At 44.2% G+C, this 16,316-nt stretch overlaps 1 protein-coding gene across 1 annotated transcript in view; it reads right to left on the reverse strand.

Annotated features, from left to right (window-relative positions):
• The window catches only part of ehbp1 (EH domain binding protein 1), a 373,177-nt gene that overhangs the window by 186,541 nt on the left and 170,320 nt on the right, over nt 1–16,316 (reverse strand). Inside the window, exons 10-11 of the mRNA XM_055638879.1 lie at nt 11,351–11,612; nt 7,308–7,515 (exon numbers count right to left, since the gene is read on the reverse strand). Of these exons, the coding sequence (XP_055494854.1) occupies nt 7,308–7,515; nt 11,351–11,612 (470 nt within the window). The remainder of the gene's footprint in view (nt 1–7,307; nt 7,516–11,350; nt 11,613–16,316) is intronic.

The raw sequence follows: 16,316 nt of genomic DNA on the forward strand, positions 1-16,316 counted from the left end.
AACCTGAAGGTAAGACTCACCTAAAGCTTCCTTTCAGGGTTGTAGCGGTAGTGCCTAACTCCCGCCTGCCGCTGTTGCCTGCTGAAACGTAATGCTGCGCATGCGTGCTGAGCGGGTTCTTCACGTAGTCACTCACGTGACTCCGAAGTAAAATCAACTGTTTGGAACATCAATAGAAGAAAGAGAGCATCAGTGAACTTACTAATCGCCTCCACAATTCTCTGTCCGATCTGTCCGACAGATCAGAAACACTCTTCAGGAGTCAGGTGTGGATTTGTCAATGATCATTGTCTGCAGAAGACTTAGTGAACAGAAATACAGAGGCTGCACTGCAAGATGCAAACTACTGGTTAGCTGCAAAAATAGGATGGCCAGGTTACAGTTTGACAAAAAGTACTTAAAAGAGCAACCACGGTTCTAGAAAAATGTCTTGTGGACAGATGAGACAAAGATTAACCTATATCAGAGTGATGGCAAGAGCAAAGTTTGGATGAGAGAAGGAACTGCCCAAGATCCAAAGCATATCAACTCATCTGTGAACCACAGTGGTGGGGGTGTCATGGCCTGGGCATGTATGGCTACTGAAGGTACAGGCTCACTTATCTTCATTGATGATACAACTGCTGGTGGTAGTAGCATAATGAATTCTGAAGTGTATAGACACATCCTATCTGCTCGTTCAAACAATGTTACCTTCGATTTTTCCAGCATCTGAAGTTCTTTCTTAAACATTTTGTCTACTCCACTGCAAAATCTCCTCAAGGTATGCCTACTTTGAAGAAGTTCTCCTCCTCCCTCCGAAGACAGTTTAACGACCTCCTCTCTCACAGCCCCCCCTCTGTGATTCCCCCTTCCCTCTAACTCTATGCTCCGCCTCTTCCTTTCTTCTTCCCCCCCCCCCAACCCCCACATCAGTCTGAAGAAGGGTCTTGACCCGAAACGTCACCTATTCCTTCGCTCCATAGATGCTGCCTCACCCGCTGAGTTTATTCACAGACATTGAGTTTCTCCAGCATTTTTTTCTACCCTCTAAACTCATTGGTCGGCGGTTCATTCTACAGCAAGACAATGATCCCAAACATATGCTAAAGCAACAAAGGAGTTTTTCAAAGCTAAAAAATGGTCACTTCTTGAGTGGCCGTCAATCACCCGATCTGAACCCAATTGAGCATGGCTTTTATATGCTGACGAGAAAACTGAAGGGGACTAACCCCCAAAACAAGCATAGGCTAAAGATGGCTGCAATTCAGGCCTGGCAGAGCATCACCAGAGAAGACACCCAGCAACTGGTGATGTCCATGAATCGCAGACTTCAAGCAGCCATTGCATGCAAAAGATATGCAACAAAATCTCAAATTGTGGAGTACAGAGGCAAATTAATCAGTGATGGGTCTTTGTCCCAAACATTATGCAGGGAACTGTAGATATGCCAAACAGATTTCCAAAGAAAGTAATATTTTATTGTGAACTGGTACTTTTCCCAGGAAGGTGCATCACCATTTGTGCAGCAGAATCATTGAGGACAATAGCAACTTACATTGCACTACTTGTCTTTCAGGAATCAGGAGGATGAACTGGATCCATGTAAATGGTCTCAAACTGAATACATTCTGAACATTTCTAGTATTTGAAGCATTTTGGTTTGTTTTGGAGCGACAGGACAATCAGAATTAGAACAAGATGCTGCAGAACAATCAGAGCTAAAAGAGAAGCTCCGACAGCAATGTTGGGACATACTGATTGATGATGAATCATGTGGGATGGACCTTAAGATCATTCTGAACTTTACATTCTTCTGATAATTAATTGGTATAAGACGAGGACAATTTCAAGATAAAATTGCTGACCTTTTTGCTGTGAGAGCAGTGTTAATTCTAATGAGGCACCAAATTACAATATTGCTGGCATTAATATCATTAATCACTAAGAGTTAATCAGAAGCTCTATATCAACTTAAGCAGACCAGAACAAATACACATTACCAGTTTTGTCTCAGATGACACACAGTACATTCAACATATGGGGAACAACGGAAGGGTGAATGCAGATTTAAATTAGAGATTCAACATGAATTCCATCGTCTACAGTTATTGTTTGGAGCTACCACATAAAGAGCATTGATAACCATACACATTCTTAACCTGGAGTCTGCATCACAGCAAACCAACCCATCATCATGCTGAACAAAGCTACTTCATAGTAAATTCAAGGTTACAAAAATGCAATGAAAATTATCTCTCGATATGCAGACTTTGTACTTTTAGCAAAGTTAAACTCCTCATTCCATGTGTTCAGCAACACACCATCAGCACTAACTGTGCAAGCTAGAAACAATTCATTTGCCAAAGACCAGATCAAACTTTTAACAGTTCTACACATTTAACATACAGCTCCAAATGTCTTCCAAATGCTCACAACCCAAGAAAAACAATTCTTGTCTCCATCTTAATCAGTAACATTCTATTTTTAAACAATCACTCCTAGTTTAGAGATACAGCATGGAAACAGGACCTTCGGCCCACCGATGCCATACCGACCATCGACCACCCAACAATAGTTGTATGTTATCCCACTTTCACATCCTACACACTAGGGCAATTTACAGAAGCCAATTAACCTACATACCGCATGTGGAATGTGGGAGGAAACTGGAGCACCTGGAGAAAATCCATGCAGTCACAGAGAGAACATACGAACTCCAGACAGAAAGCACTTGTAGTCATGATCGAACCCGGGACTCTAGCGCTGTGTGGTAGTAGATCTACCACTGCACAACTGTGCCGCCTAGTTCTGATTCTAGATTCCCCACAAGAGAAAACACCCTTTTTACATCCACCTTGCCAAGATCAGTTCTCACTCGATCAGATACAAGCTTCGCTAACTGAACCATTCCTCATAAGCCAAAAGATCATTTCCAGGTATTAGTCCAGTAAACCTTTTCTGAGCTGCTTTCAATGCATGAACAACATTCCTTACAGCAGACCGATACTGTACACAGGGCTCCTGATGTGGTCTCACCCAGCTGAACCCTCCTACTTCTGTATTCACCTCACCCAGCACCATTGCTTACACCATTCCTTTTGCTGGTGTCTCTGTGTGCTCCTCATGCACAAGAGGTTTCTAGATCATCTCAAAGGCTGCTTCACTGTGTTGAGTGCCTGTGGGCCAGAGATCCACAGTGGGTTAGCTGTATGCTTGCAAGCTGCCTGATAGACCCTGCGTTTTGTGCCCGATCAGAGGTTTTGATCTTCAGATAAACCCAGGAATGGTCACAAATGGCAGTGATGTTCATCATCAATGGCTACCTTTGCCAGGAGGTGTCTCCTGAGATGTAGGAAATGGTCCATATATCTGGGGCCTTGCCATGAACCATTATTGTCAGATGGTAGTGTGGTTATAATGTTATCATTCATTCCAGCAGGCGGGATGAGTATCTTCGTTTTACAGGTGTTGATGGTAACTCGTTTAGTTCTGTCAATGCATCAGTGATAATCTGGAGGTTGGCCTCTGAGCACGTGCATGTACAAGCATCACCTGTAAACTCCCAAAGGACACAGAGTGCTGGAGTAACTCAGCGGGTCAGACAGTATCTCTGGAGAACATGGATAGGTGACGTTTCGGGTTGGGACCCTTCTTCAGACTGTCACCCGTCCATGTTCTCCAGAGATCCTGCCTGACCCGCAGAGTTACTATTGGGTCCTTTTATGTAAACAGTCATCTGCAGTTCCTCGTTTCTACCTGTAAACTGCTGCTTGGCTACAGAGATTTAGCTCACCGATATCCAGGTATTTGCAATTCAAAGAGTGTGCTTCTAATCTCTTTTCCACAGCCAAATTGGACAATTTCACTTTTGTTTACTACTTCATGAGTTTATTATTACTTACTGCAATAAAGAAAGGTTGAGACAGAGGTTCAGTGATATTTTGAAAAAGTCATCCATTCGGGCTGCACACTGCTGTGCTGGGAAGCTGGTGAATCACCATCTCTCTTGCTTGTTAGAGCTGGAGGTGGGAAAGTGCAGCAGTTGTTCAACATTGAGACGTGAGGCTTAGGCTTATACACTGACCAGCACAGCGGGTGTGAACTACTGCACAGGACCTCTCTTTGTGCTCGGCCTTCTTCACGGCCATGGTGAGGACAAATTTAAAGCCGAAGACCAACACCTCATTTTCCACTTGGGTCGTCTCCAACCTGATGATATCAACATTGAACGTTGCAATTTCCTGTAACCTAAACCTCTCCCCACTCCTAGGTTTCCCTCCATGTGTTCAACCTTTCCAACATCCCCACTGCCTGGATTTGTTAACCTTCTCCATCCGCTTTCACTGGCCCATTGCCCGCATAACAATCCACGTAGGTTGCCTTTACCTTGGCCTAACCTTCCTATCCCCTCCTCCATCCCCCTCCCCCCATGTAGTTCCACCTACACTTTGTAATTTCTCCCTCCACCTTCTCTTCCCAGCTCCATCTACCCATTACTCCCCCATCACCCACTGGGCTCTTTCTCAAATCAACCTCCCCCCCTCCCAGCTCTATCTGTCTATCAGCCCCCAACACACCTGCTTCTTGCCTACTGTCTACTAGCCCACCCCACCACACCTCTCACCTCTTTGCATCTTCTTTCTAGCTCTCAGTCCTGATGCAGGATTTTAACCCAGAATGTTGTCCACTCCTTTCTCTTCACAGATATTTTTGATCTGCTGAGATCCTGTAGCAGGTTTGGTTTTTGACCTCATGTTTTTTCCCACATTATAACGATTCTGCCATATTCTTGCCCAGCCTCTCAGCTTGACTATATACACTGTAGTCACTCTCTATCCTACCCATCACTCGCAACCCAGTATAGTATTGCAAATTTGGATATGTGGCATTTAATCCTTCAGACAAGTTGATAATATACGTTGTGGATGTCTGTGCACAAGCACCAATCTTTATGGTTCCTCCACTGGTCACAGCCTGCCAAATGCATTCAGATCACTCCGTTTCCAGCATTTGCGTTCGTCCGTCTGCCTTTTGCAGGAAAAAAACTATACAGTTTGTTCACATAATATAAAGACATACAGTGCCCTCCATAGTGTTTGGGACACATGGCTTCACAGGCGTTTGTAAATGCTCAGATGTGTTTAATTGCCTTCCTAATGCAGGTATAAGAGAGCTCTCAGCACCTAGTCTTTCCCCCAGTCTTTCAATCACCTTTGGAAACTTGTATTGCTGTTTATCAACTTGAGGACCAAAGTTGTGCCAATGAAAGTCAAAGAAGCCATGATGAGACTGAGAAACAAGAATATAACTGTTAGAGACATCAGCCAAACCTTAGGCTTACCAAATCAACTGTTTAGAACATCATTAAGAAGAAAGAGAGCACTGGTGAGCTTACCGATTGCAAAGGGACTGGCGGGCCAAGGCTCCACAGCTGATGACAGAATAATTCTTTCTATAATAAAGAAAAATCCCCAAACACCTGTCCGTCAGATCAGAAACACTCTTCAGGATCAGGTGTGAATTTGTCAATGACCACTGTCTGCAGAAATACAGAGGCTATACTGCAAGATAGGGAAGACAAGATATACTGGAAAGACAGGGCACGTACGTGAGGATGCTCTTCATAGACTATAGCTCTGCCTTCAACACGATCATCCCCACCAAACTCACCACCAAAATTCACCAGCTAGGCCTCAGCTCGCCGATATGAGACTGGATCCTGAATTTCCTGACGGAGCGACTGCAGGCAGTGAAACTGGGCCCACACCTGTCCACCACTACCACTCTGAGCACCGGCACACCACAGGGCTGTGTACTGAGCCCCATGCTCTATTCCCTCTTCACACACGACTGTGTTCCTGCATTCAACACCAACACCATCGTCAAGTTCGCAGACGACACAACGGTGATGAAACAAACTACAGAGCCTGGCGGACTGGTGCAGAACCTGGCGGACTGGTGCTCACGTAACAACTTATCCCTAAACACCTCCAAGACTTGACTTCAGGAGGACGACAAAATGGGGAACATGCCCCAATCTCTATCAACAGGGACAGTGTGGAGAGAGTGTCCAGCTTTAGGTTTCTGGGCACACACATTCAGAGGACCTCACATGGTCCACCAACACTGTTCAAGAAGGCACAGCAACGACTGTACATCCTAAGAACACTGAAAAAGAATGGTCTGCCCCAACAGCTGCTGACAACCTTCTACCGCATCACCTCAGGGAGCATACTAACATATGGCAACTCTGTGTGGTATCCCAGCTGCACGGAGGCGGAGAGGAGAGCTCTTCAGCGCGTCGTCCACCATGAACTGTATTCACCATGAACTGTGTACGGGAAGGGTCACGCAAGTGAGGGGGGAGAGGGGAAAGGGGGGAGAAGGAGTGGAGACAACTTTTAAGAAGCCAGAGATACACGGCTGTGAAGCTCAGCGGACATTAAAATTACTGGTCTGTTATCCTTGGTTCTGAAAACTACTGCTTACGCTCTTTTCCCCAATGAGCCAATGAAATTCACCGGTCAGCACTGGCTACAACCTACGAGAACCTATGACCTCCTGGCAACCCACTAGGACCTCCTGGCAACCCACTAGGACCTCCTGGCAACCCACTAGGACCTCCTGGTGACCCACTACCACTGCACCTACGGCACAATAATTCTCGCTACTCTCCATGGCGTCTTCATTCTGGTCACATGTTGAAAAATTCTCGGAGACCATAATGAGGCCGCGACTAGTTCCCAGAATGCGGGAACTCCTCATGACCATGAAGGCAACTCCCCGGCATAAACCCACGAACATGTGGCGACCGCAAAGTCTCCTGCAGTCGCCTAAAAAGTCGCCTAAGTGTGACAGGCCCATAACATGCTGTGAAAGTGGACTTAAATTTGCAATTCACAGTGATTGATTAGAACACGAGTTGGTTATTACTCAAATAAAAATACAAAACATAAATTTTGAGGTAGACATATTTGAGGAACTGAAATGTAAATGCATTCAGCTCAGAACTGTGGACACAAACTTACAATTTATTGCTTCAGAAGATAAGAAGGTCAAGCTGAAAATCTTTTTTAAATTGGTATAAAAATCAGAGGTAAAATATTTAAATCAATCACTGTTCTTACAGACTAATAGTTTGGCAGTATTTACATTCAGAAGATCACATTCAGTGTTGCTCTTGAATAACTTCTCATCTCGACTTACAAAGTTCAAAAATCTCTGATTAAGCTTCAGTCACCTTTTGAATGACGTAACAATTAAACGTTTAACAAGTAATTTCTGCTAATAAATGATGATTTTAATAAATGTTTTGCTATACAAACCTTTGGTGAAGTAGTTAGGTCCTTGACAACTGCAGGTTTCATGTACACCGCTCCACTCTCAGTCTTTGGTGTGGGTTCAGATGCTGGAGGTGAAGGAGCTTTTCTTTTTGTCTTCTTTTCTGTCTCAATCTGCTGTTCTGAAGCTGTCACTAATGTGGGTTGATTCCTTATAGAATTTGATGCCTTCGGCTCATAGAATGGATTAGATCTAATTAAAACAGAATTAATTTATAAAGTACGCCTTTAACAATATTCTTTCTCAAAAATAAAATGGTCTCTGTGTACTTAAATATGCCGGTGCATTTGAAAACATTTCTAAAATGTACATTATTTTTCTTGCATCAATATAACCTTTAATCTGCTGAATATACAATAATTTAATGGTACATCCACTGTGACAAGCTTTTCAAGGTTAAAAGATCATCCTGCTCAGTGCTTCTTTCTAAACATTTCAATGAATGTTGAAGCCTTATCTTAAGGTCCATATTCAGACATTAAGTGGCATGCAGTCACTCTTGAGAATATGCCCTTTGCAAAGACTGTTTCAGCAGAAAAGTACAAACTCTGCTTTTACTTAACAGCGAATGTATTGTGATATCCAAACGTGAAACGGGAGTGGTGTTCTGGAACTGCTTGCATTTTGAAAACGGGATGCAATTACATCTTATAATTAGAAAAAGTAATATTCATCGTTTACCTTCAAGAATTTTGAAAATATATATGTGATGAAGATGAACCTTAAAATTAAACTAGGCAAACTGATTAATAGTCGACCATTTAGCTATCCAACAGTTATAGAAACGATGGTTGATTCCACGTCACATTAGAACTAGATAGATTGAATAAAGCTTTTCTTGGAAACAAGTCTCGGTGTGGAATGGACTTATTGTTAAAAAATATGATGTAGTAGAATGTAATAAGGAAACATTCCATTCACTATCAGTGGGAAGCTAGATAAAGCTTCAGATGTAAAATACACTACTGAGCTCATTTGGAGTGGTAAAGCACTTCACCAGGAAATTAACAACCAGGCACTTTCAGCACACTTCAACTTAGAAGTTTGCCTTCCAGATGTATCTGTCATTCATGAACATCCAATAAGACCAAGATACCTGAATGAAAGACAAGGATGAAGGACCAAATTTAACCTGCTGACAGAAAGTGTCTCTGAGGAATATTCTATTCATTGTCAGTTTAAACCTGTAAAAACGTAATGGTAACGGCACTAAAAGTAAAACTGGTCTTGAATAGATAGCATTCTTTGAAAACACATAAAATTTGCTTCATTTTAGCACTGAGTTGTATTTTAAAATTAATATCAAGTGCAAAAAAGTATAATGAACAAGTAGACGGTGAAAAGGCATAAACAGATAAGCATTAGAAAAGGGTTGAGTGCAAATAGTTGCAGAAGTCTGAGACATACTTGTCGAAGAAGGTGCAGAATCTGGGTAACATTTAGAACTTTGAAAACCCTCTGAGAACACTCTTGCCCCAGTTTCTATATAGAATAGAATAGAATAGTTTCTTTATTGTCATTGTAACATGAACCATGTACAACGAAATTTAAAAATGTCAGCCAGTCAGTGCACCATTCAAACATTTTTAAAAGCTAACGATACATACAAGGTAAAATATTTTTAAAAAGATAAACAACTAAAATAAATATCATGAAAATAGCACGCATTAACACCCAAGCCTACATCCTTCTGTCGATTTCACCGTGTACCACAGTCCTTTAGTATGTATCGCCCCTGCGTTCCTTGGCAGCTACATTTAGTGCCTTTATAGCAGTGGGGTAAAAACAGTTTTTAAGTCTGTTTGTCCTTGTCCTTGTAGATCTGTACCATCTGCCTGACGGCAACAGTTCAAACAGGGAGTGTCCGGGGTGGGAAATGTCCTTTATGATACTCTGGGATTTTTTGATGCAGCGGGAACTGTGTAAGTCCTCCAAGGTAAGGAGAGGGCAGCCGACAATCCTCTGGGCGTTGTCAATGGCCCTCTGGAGCGCTTTCCTCTGAGCCGCTGTGCAGCTGGTGTACCACACGCATACACAGTATGTTAGGATGCTCTCAATGGAGCACCGATAAAAGGACAGCAGCAGTCTCTGAGTGATGTTATTCTACCTGAGCACCCTCAGGAAGTGCAGTCTCTGGTGGACCTTTTTCAGCAGCGCAGTGGTGTTCACGTTCCACGTCAGGTCCTCCTCAATGTGGATTCCCAGGAAATGGAAATCCGCCACCCTCTCCACACAATCCCCTCTGATAATTAATGGTACCATGTCCGTTTTATTCTTCCTGAAGTCTATTATTATTTCCTTTGTCTTTAAGGTGTTGAGGAGCAGGTTATTTTCTCCACACCACACTGTCAGCTGCTCCGCCTCATCCCGGTAGGCGTACTCGTCCCCCCCCCCCGGAGATGAGTCCCACCACCGTAGTGTCATCCGCAAATTTGACAATGGTGTTGCTGTGGTGGGCGGGTGTGCAGTCATGTATGTAGATGGTGTAGAGCAGGGGGCTCAGTACGCAGCCCTGTGGAGAGCTGGTACTGAGGCTGAGGGCCATGGATGTGTGATGGCCCATCCTGACTCTCTGGCTGCGACCCGACAGGAAGCTATTTATCCACATGCAGGTGGAGTGTGGAAGTCCCAAGTCCCCCAGTTTGTCCACCAGTTTGTGGGGAAGGATGGTAGTAAAAGCAGAGCTGTAGTCCACAAAGAGCATCCGCACGTAGCTCCCCCGCTGCTCCAGGTGGGACAGTGCAGCATGGAGAGCCCAACTAACAAGCCAAGAGAGTCAAGCTGCTGCCTTTGTGGTGGGTGGAGTTAAAGGAGATAACCTATATGATATTCCCAAAGACCTAAGTAAGCATCTGGAATTTTTAGCTCATCCCTACCTCTTAAAACATGTTTTTGCTACAATCTTTTGAATGGACCAGCAGGACTGATTTATTTTCCCTCACTACTGCTTGTCTCAATATCTCAATGAAAAATAGGCAGTGATAAAAATCATATTGATCATATTTAAAACAAACCATTATTGCCAAAATGGTAAGCGAATCATGCTCAATGATGCCATTAATGTTCACATAATTCCATGCACATTCCTTCTGAACCAATTTGTTTCCCCTTTCTTTTTATTTCAGGGTCCTGACTGATACCCTGCACGTGAAAGGAATGATTGCGAACATGCCTCCACTTGCTCAGATACCAGGAGATACACATCCATTGCATCCCTCATTTTGCTAAAATTCAATAGAAGTAATAATCTGCCACATAAAGTGAAATAAAGACAAGTATTAATTCAGTTTAACTCAAGTCTTAAGTCAGACAAGTATTAATTCAGTATTAAGACCAGTCGCTTTACTGTTGTAAGCTTGACAACCTAACATCCTTCAAATCTAAACTTCTTTCATGGAAAGCTGCCGAGCAGCCTCCTGGAGAGTTTGGTGAATAATCTATGAAGAAACAGATGTCTCACAATTCAGGAACATCACTGAGAAAAGATATCTCCAAGGACTGAGTCAAATTAGCACAAGGATGCAGTGAAATCCTTTCAGTGGCAAGCTTGCTGAGCTCCTCTACTAAGAATAATTGGTGAATAAATCTATACTAAACTCAGATGTCTTCACAATTCAGGAACATCACTGACATTGGGAGTGAAATTAGTAATGCAGTGAAATAACTAAGCTGAACAGAACTACGAAGAGACCAGACATTGGGTGAAATGTAAATAAATAAATAGATATCTAAACTGCAGTATTTATTCATGCAACCGTCTCCTTTGATGCATTTTATAGAGGAAATGTACTGGAAACTTAATTGACTAAACTAAGGTGCATGAAATTGGATGCTCTGACTATATGATTTTTAATACCTATTAAACTTAGCTTACATAGGTGAACAAACAGGTAATGATCTTTTTCAGCATCATTGAATGTTTAGGTGTATCCAAAAATGTTACCCATTAGTTTTTAGATGTGATTGTGTGAGGCACTTGAGTACTAGAGTGATTCTAATCTAATGCTGGAGTATTTGAATGACATACTCATCTAATTCCTCTTCCTCTGGTTTGGTTGTTTCAGCATAGAGATACTTGCTCATGTCCACAGGTTTGACATTCTGCCTCTTTGCTGGCTTTGGTGGCTCAGTTACTTCTGTCCTGTGTTCAAGGATCCTGTTGTGCTGAGAACCATGGCCATCAAATGGATTCAGGGAGACTTCGTACTCTTGCTCGTTGAAAGGGTTGTTAGGGTCATTGTCAAAGAATCCTTCTGGTCTTGCAGTAGATGTTGTTCCAATGTTTCTGTCTGTGAAGGAAGATATTAAAGATTCAAATTTGAAGCATAGGACTTTAAAAATTAAAACTAAATTCACTACAAACTGTAAAATTATTTCACATGGTAGACAAAAGTACTGGAGAAACTCAGCGTGTGCGGCAGCATCTGTGGAGTGAAGGAAATAGGCAATGATTCAGGCCAAAACCCTTCTTCAGATTGATGTAGGATGGGAGGGGTGCTGAGTTTCTCCAGCACTTTTGTCTACCTTTGATTTTCTAGCATCTCCAGTTCCTTCTTGAACAAATTAGTTCACGTCAAATGAAACTGCAAATCTTGCAATCAAGCTTCTCTTACAACGAGATCTGGCGGTCCTTGTTCATCAGTCAGTGAAAGTAAGCATGCAGGTTCAGCAGGCAGTGAAGAAAGCAATGGCATGTTGGCCTTCATAACAAGAGGAGTTGAGTGTAGGAACAAAGAGGTCCTTCTGCAGTTGTGCAGGGCCCTAGTGAGACCACACCTGGAATATTGTGTGCAGTTTTGGTCTTCAAATTTGAGGAAGGACATTCTTGCTATTGAGGGAGTGCAGCGTAGGTTCAGCAGGTTAATTCACGGGATGGCGGGACTGTCATGTGTTGATAGAATGGAGCGGCTGGACTTGTATGCTCTGGAATTTGGAAGGATGAGAGGGCATCTTATTGAAACATATAAGATTATTAAGGGATTGGACACGCTAGAGGCAGGAAACATGTTACCGATGTTGGGGGAGTCCAGAACCAGGGGCCACGGTTTGAGAATGGGGGGTGGGCCATTTAGAACAGAGATGAGGAAAAACGTTTTCACCCAGAGAATTGTGAATCTGTGGAATTCTCTGCCTCAGAAGGCAGTGGAGGCCAATTCTCTGGATGCTATCATGAGGGAGTTAGATAGAGTCTTGAAGATAGAGGAATCCGGGGATATGGTGAGAAGGCAGGAACGGGGTACTGATTGTGGATGATCAACCATGATCACATTGAATGGTTCGAAGGGCCAAATGGCCTACTCTTGCACCTATTGTCTTTCCACTGGCTGGTTAGCATGCAACAAAAGCTTTTCACTGTACTTCAGTACACGTGACAATAAACTAAACTAAACTAAACCAGTGAGAACTCAAATCTCTCCTTTTAACTGCTGCCCTCTATTCCAGGTAGCAGGCTGGTGAATCATTTCTGTACTCTCTCTATCCTACCACCTCCTTGATAGAATGTACTGTTCCGCTACACAACATTCCAAGTGAAACCTGACCTCTGTTTTGCAAATACCATATGACATCCAAACTCTAACACTTAATGCCTTGGCCTATAAAGACCAGCATTATTGATACTTTTGCAGTACCCTATTCACCTGCAACGTCACTTTCAGAGAGTTATGGCGTCTTTCTGCACATCAATGCTCCCTGCCATTTATTCTCTGTCCTACCTGAATTTAACGTCCCAAAGTACATTCCCTCACACGTCTGAATTCCATCTGCCACCTCTCTACCCAACTTTCCAGCTGATCTGTATCGTGCTGTATCCTTAGACAATGTTCTTCATTACTTACAGCTCCACAAATTGTTTTGCCAACAAGCCTAATAATCATACCATCTGAAGAAGAGTCTCGACCCGAAACGTCACCCATTCCTTCTCTCTGGAGATGCTGCCTGTCCCACTGGGTTACTCCAGCATTTTGTGTCTACCTTCGATTGAAACCAGCATCTGCAGTTCTTTCCTACACTAATAATCATACCACTATGATACCACTATCATACCACATACCAGATATGCAGCTTATTGAAATGCATTAGAAGTCCATGCACCGATCCCTGTGATACACTTGGCGCACATTTGCATTCAGAAAAACACCCAGCAATCCGTTCATGCTTTTCTTAGATGAAGTTTCAATTGTGTTCACTGTGAAACACATATTACATGTTTTTACAACAATATGGGTAACATCAACTCAATGCAATGGGTAAGTGCTAGGGGAGCACTTGTAGGTGTCAAGGGAGTTTTATTGAACACTAGACCAAGTGGGACCCATTGGATACCTGTCACACGGCAGGCCTGGTCCTACAACGCAACCCGTTCCCCAACGCAATATTCCACCACTCACCCGTTCCCCCAACGCATACTAAAATGCTGTTCAGGATTGGCTTAGTTTGGGTAATTCAAGGTTAAAACAACATTTCTGAAGTATCAACTTCATCACATTAATTATTTTCACTATTAAGTTTTAGTATTTACATTTGCAGATCAAGTGGGATTGTTGCAGTTGAGAAGTATGATCAGGGTGTTGGGGCAGAGAGATCGCAACCACAAGCAGAGATGGTGATCCAACGTATGGATGGTGAAGAGGCATCGGAGAGGACAAATGGGCATAAGATCAGGAGATATTTCCGAGACAGAGGTTCCGAACAGTGAGAATGCGAAGAGGATTTGGGTTGTGAGTATAAAATAGGCCAAGCAATTTGGATATTAGCTGATGTAGCTTGAACACATATCTTCGACAGGGACAATCTAGAGACAGCCATCAAGGCTGTGCTACCTGCCGATCACCAACCCCTCACACTCACCCCCTACGACGTGTACGTGGCACTGAGTAGGACTAATGCACGTAAGGCTGCTGGCCCTGACGGCATCCCCGGGCGCGTGCTCAGTGCCTGTGCTGCGCAGCTGACAGACGTCTGGACTGACATCTTCAACCTGTCACTTGCCCAAGCAGTTGTCCCCACTTGCCTTAAAGCCACCTCCATCGTGCCAGTGCCAAAACACTCCACTGCGGCAAGCCTCAACGACTTCCGCCCAGTTGCACTTACCCCCATCATCACCAAGTGCTTCGAGAGGCTGGTCCTGGCACACCTCAAAAGCTGCCTACCCCCCACACTGGATCCCTATCAGTTTGCCTACCGCAAGAACAGGAGTACGGAGGATGCCATCTCAACGGCACTTCACTCCGCCCTCTCCCACCTTGACAACAGAGACACTTATGTAAGAATGCTGTTCATCGATTACAGCTCAGCATTCAACACCATTATTCCATCAAAACTGATCAGCAAACTCGGTAACCTGGGCATCGACCCCTCCCTCTGCAACTGGATACTGGACTTTCTAACCAACAGACCCCAGTCTGTGAGGTTAGACAAGCACACCTCTTCAACCCTCACCCTGAACACCGGCGTTCTTCAGGGCTGTGTGCTGAGCCCCCTCCTCTACTCCCTCTTCACCTATGACTGCACACCTGTACATGGTACTAACACCATCATCAAGTATGCAGATGATACAACGGTGATTGGCCTCATCAGCAACAACGATGAGCTGGCCTACAGGGAGGAGGTCCAGCACTTAGCAGCATGGTGCGCTGACAACAACCTGGCCCTTAACTCCAAGAAAACCAAGGAGCTCATTGTAGACTTCAGGAAGTCCAGAGGTGGCACGCACACCCCCATCCACATTAACGGGACGGAGGTGGAACGTGTTTCTAGCTTCAGGTTCCTGGGAGTCAACATCTCCGATGACCTCTCTTGGACCCACAATACCTCTACTCTGATCAAGAAGGCTCATCAGCGTCTCTTCTTCCTGAGGAGACTGAAGAAGGTCCATCTGTCTCCTCAGATCCTGGTGAACTTCTACCGCTGCACCATCGAGAGCATCCTTACCAACTGCATCACAGTATGGTATGGCGACTGCTCTGTCTCCGACCGGAAGGCACTGCAGAGGGTGGTGAAAATTGCCCAACGCATCACCGGTTCCACGCTCCCCTCCATTGAGTCTGTCCAAAGCAAGCGCTGTCTGCGGAGGGCGCTCAGCATCGCCAAGGACTGCTCTCACCCCAACCATGGACTGTTTACCCTCCTACCATCCGGGAGGCGCTACAGGTCTCTCCGTTGCCGAACCAGCAGGTCGAGGAACAGCTTCTTTCCGGCGGCTGTCACTCTACTAAACAACGTACCTCGGTGACTGCCAATCACCCCTCCCCCCCCCCCCCCGGACACTTATTATTTATTTTTTATTCAAATCGTTTGCTGTGTCGCTCTTCAAGGGAGATGCTAAATGCATTTCGTTGTCTCTGTACTGTACACTGACAATGACAATTAAAATTGAATCTGAATCTGAATCTGAATCTGAATCTAAAAATGAAGATAAAGAAATATTGGCCAAAAATTCAAAGATTGGTTAGAGAAGATAACGCTCGGCATTTAATTATCCAAACGTTAACTGCGCTGTTCCAGATGTGTCCTGCCTGGTCTACTGGATGCTTGCAGTATCTTCTGCTTCTGATTCACAATTCACACTGCAATGAGACAACTCATACAAAGGCTCCATCTTGTGGTAATAAACCTGAGGTTACACCGTACAATGTTACAACTGGTTTTAGGCTGCACCTTAAATAGAGGGGTGAGAGGAGGGGGATGGAGAGGGGGTGAGAGGGAGAGGGGGTGAGTGGGGAGTGAGGGGGTGAGAGGGAGAAAGAGAGGGAGGGAGGGAGATGAGGGGGGGGGAGGCAAAGGGGGAGGAAGAGAGGGGCGGGAGAGGAGATAAGAGGGGAAGAAGCGAATAGGAGTGAGGGGGAGGGGAGGGAGAGGGAACCAGGAGAACGATTCATTAACATTTTCTGCTTTAGATAAGGGTCTAAAATAGGAGGGGGTGAGGTGATGGTGGGGAATTTGTAAGAGTTATGTGAAAATCAGGATCCAGAAAAGCACAAGAGATTGGTGCA

Source organism: Leucoraja erinacea, chromosome 8 (assembly GCF_028641065.1).
Source record: "Leucoraja erinacea ecotype New England chromosome 8, Leri_hhj_1, whole genome shotgun sequence".
In the NCBI taxonomy this organism is placed as follows: Eukaryota; Metazoa; Chordata; class Chondrichthyes; order Rajiformes; family Rajidae; genus Leucoraja; species Leucoraja erinaceus.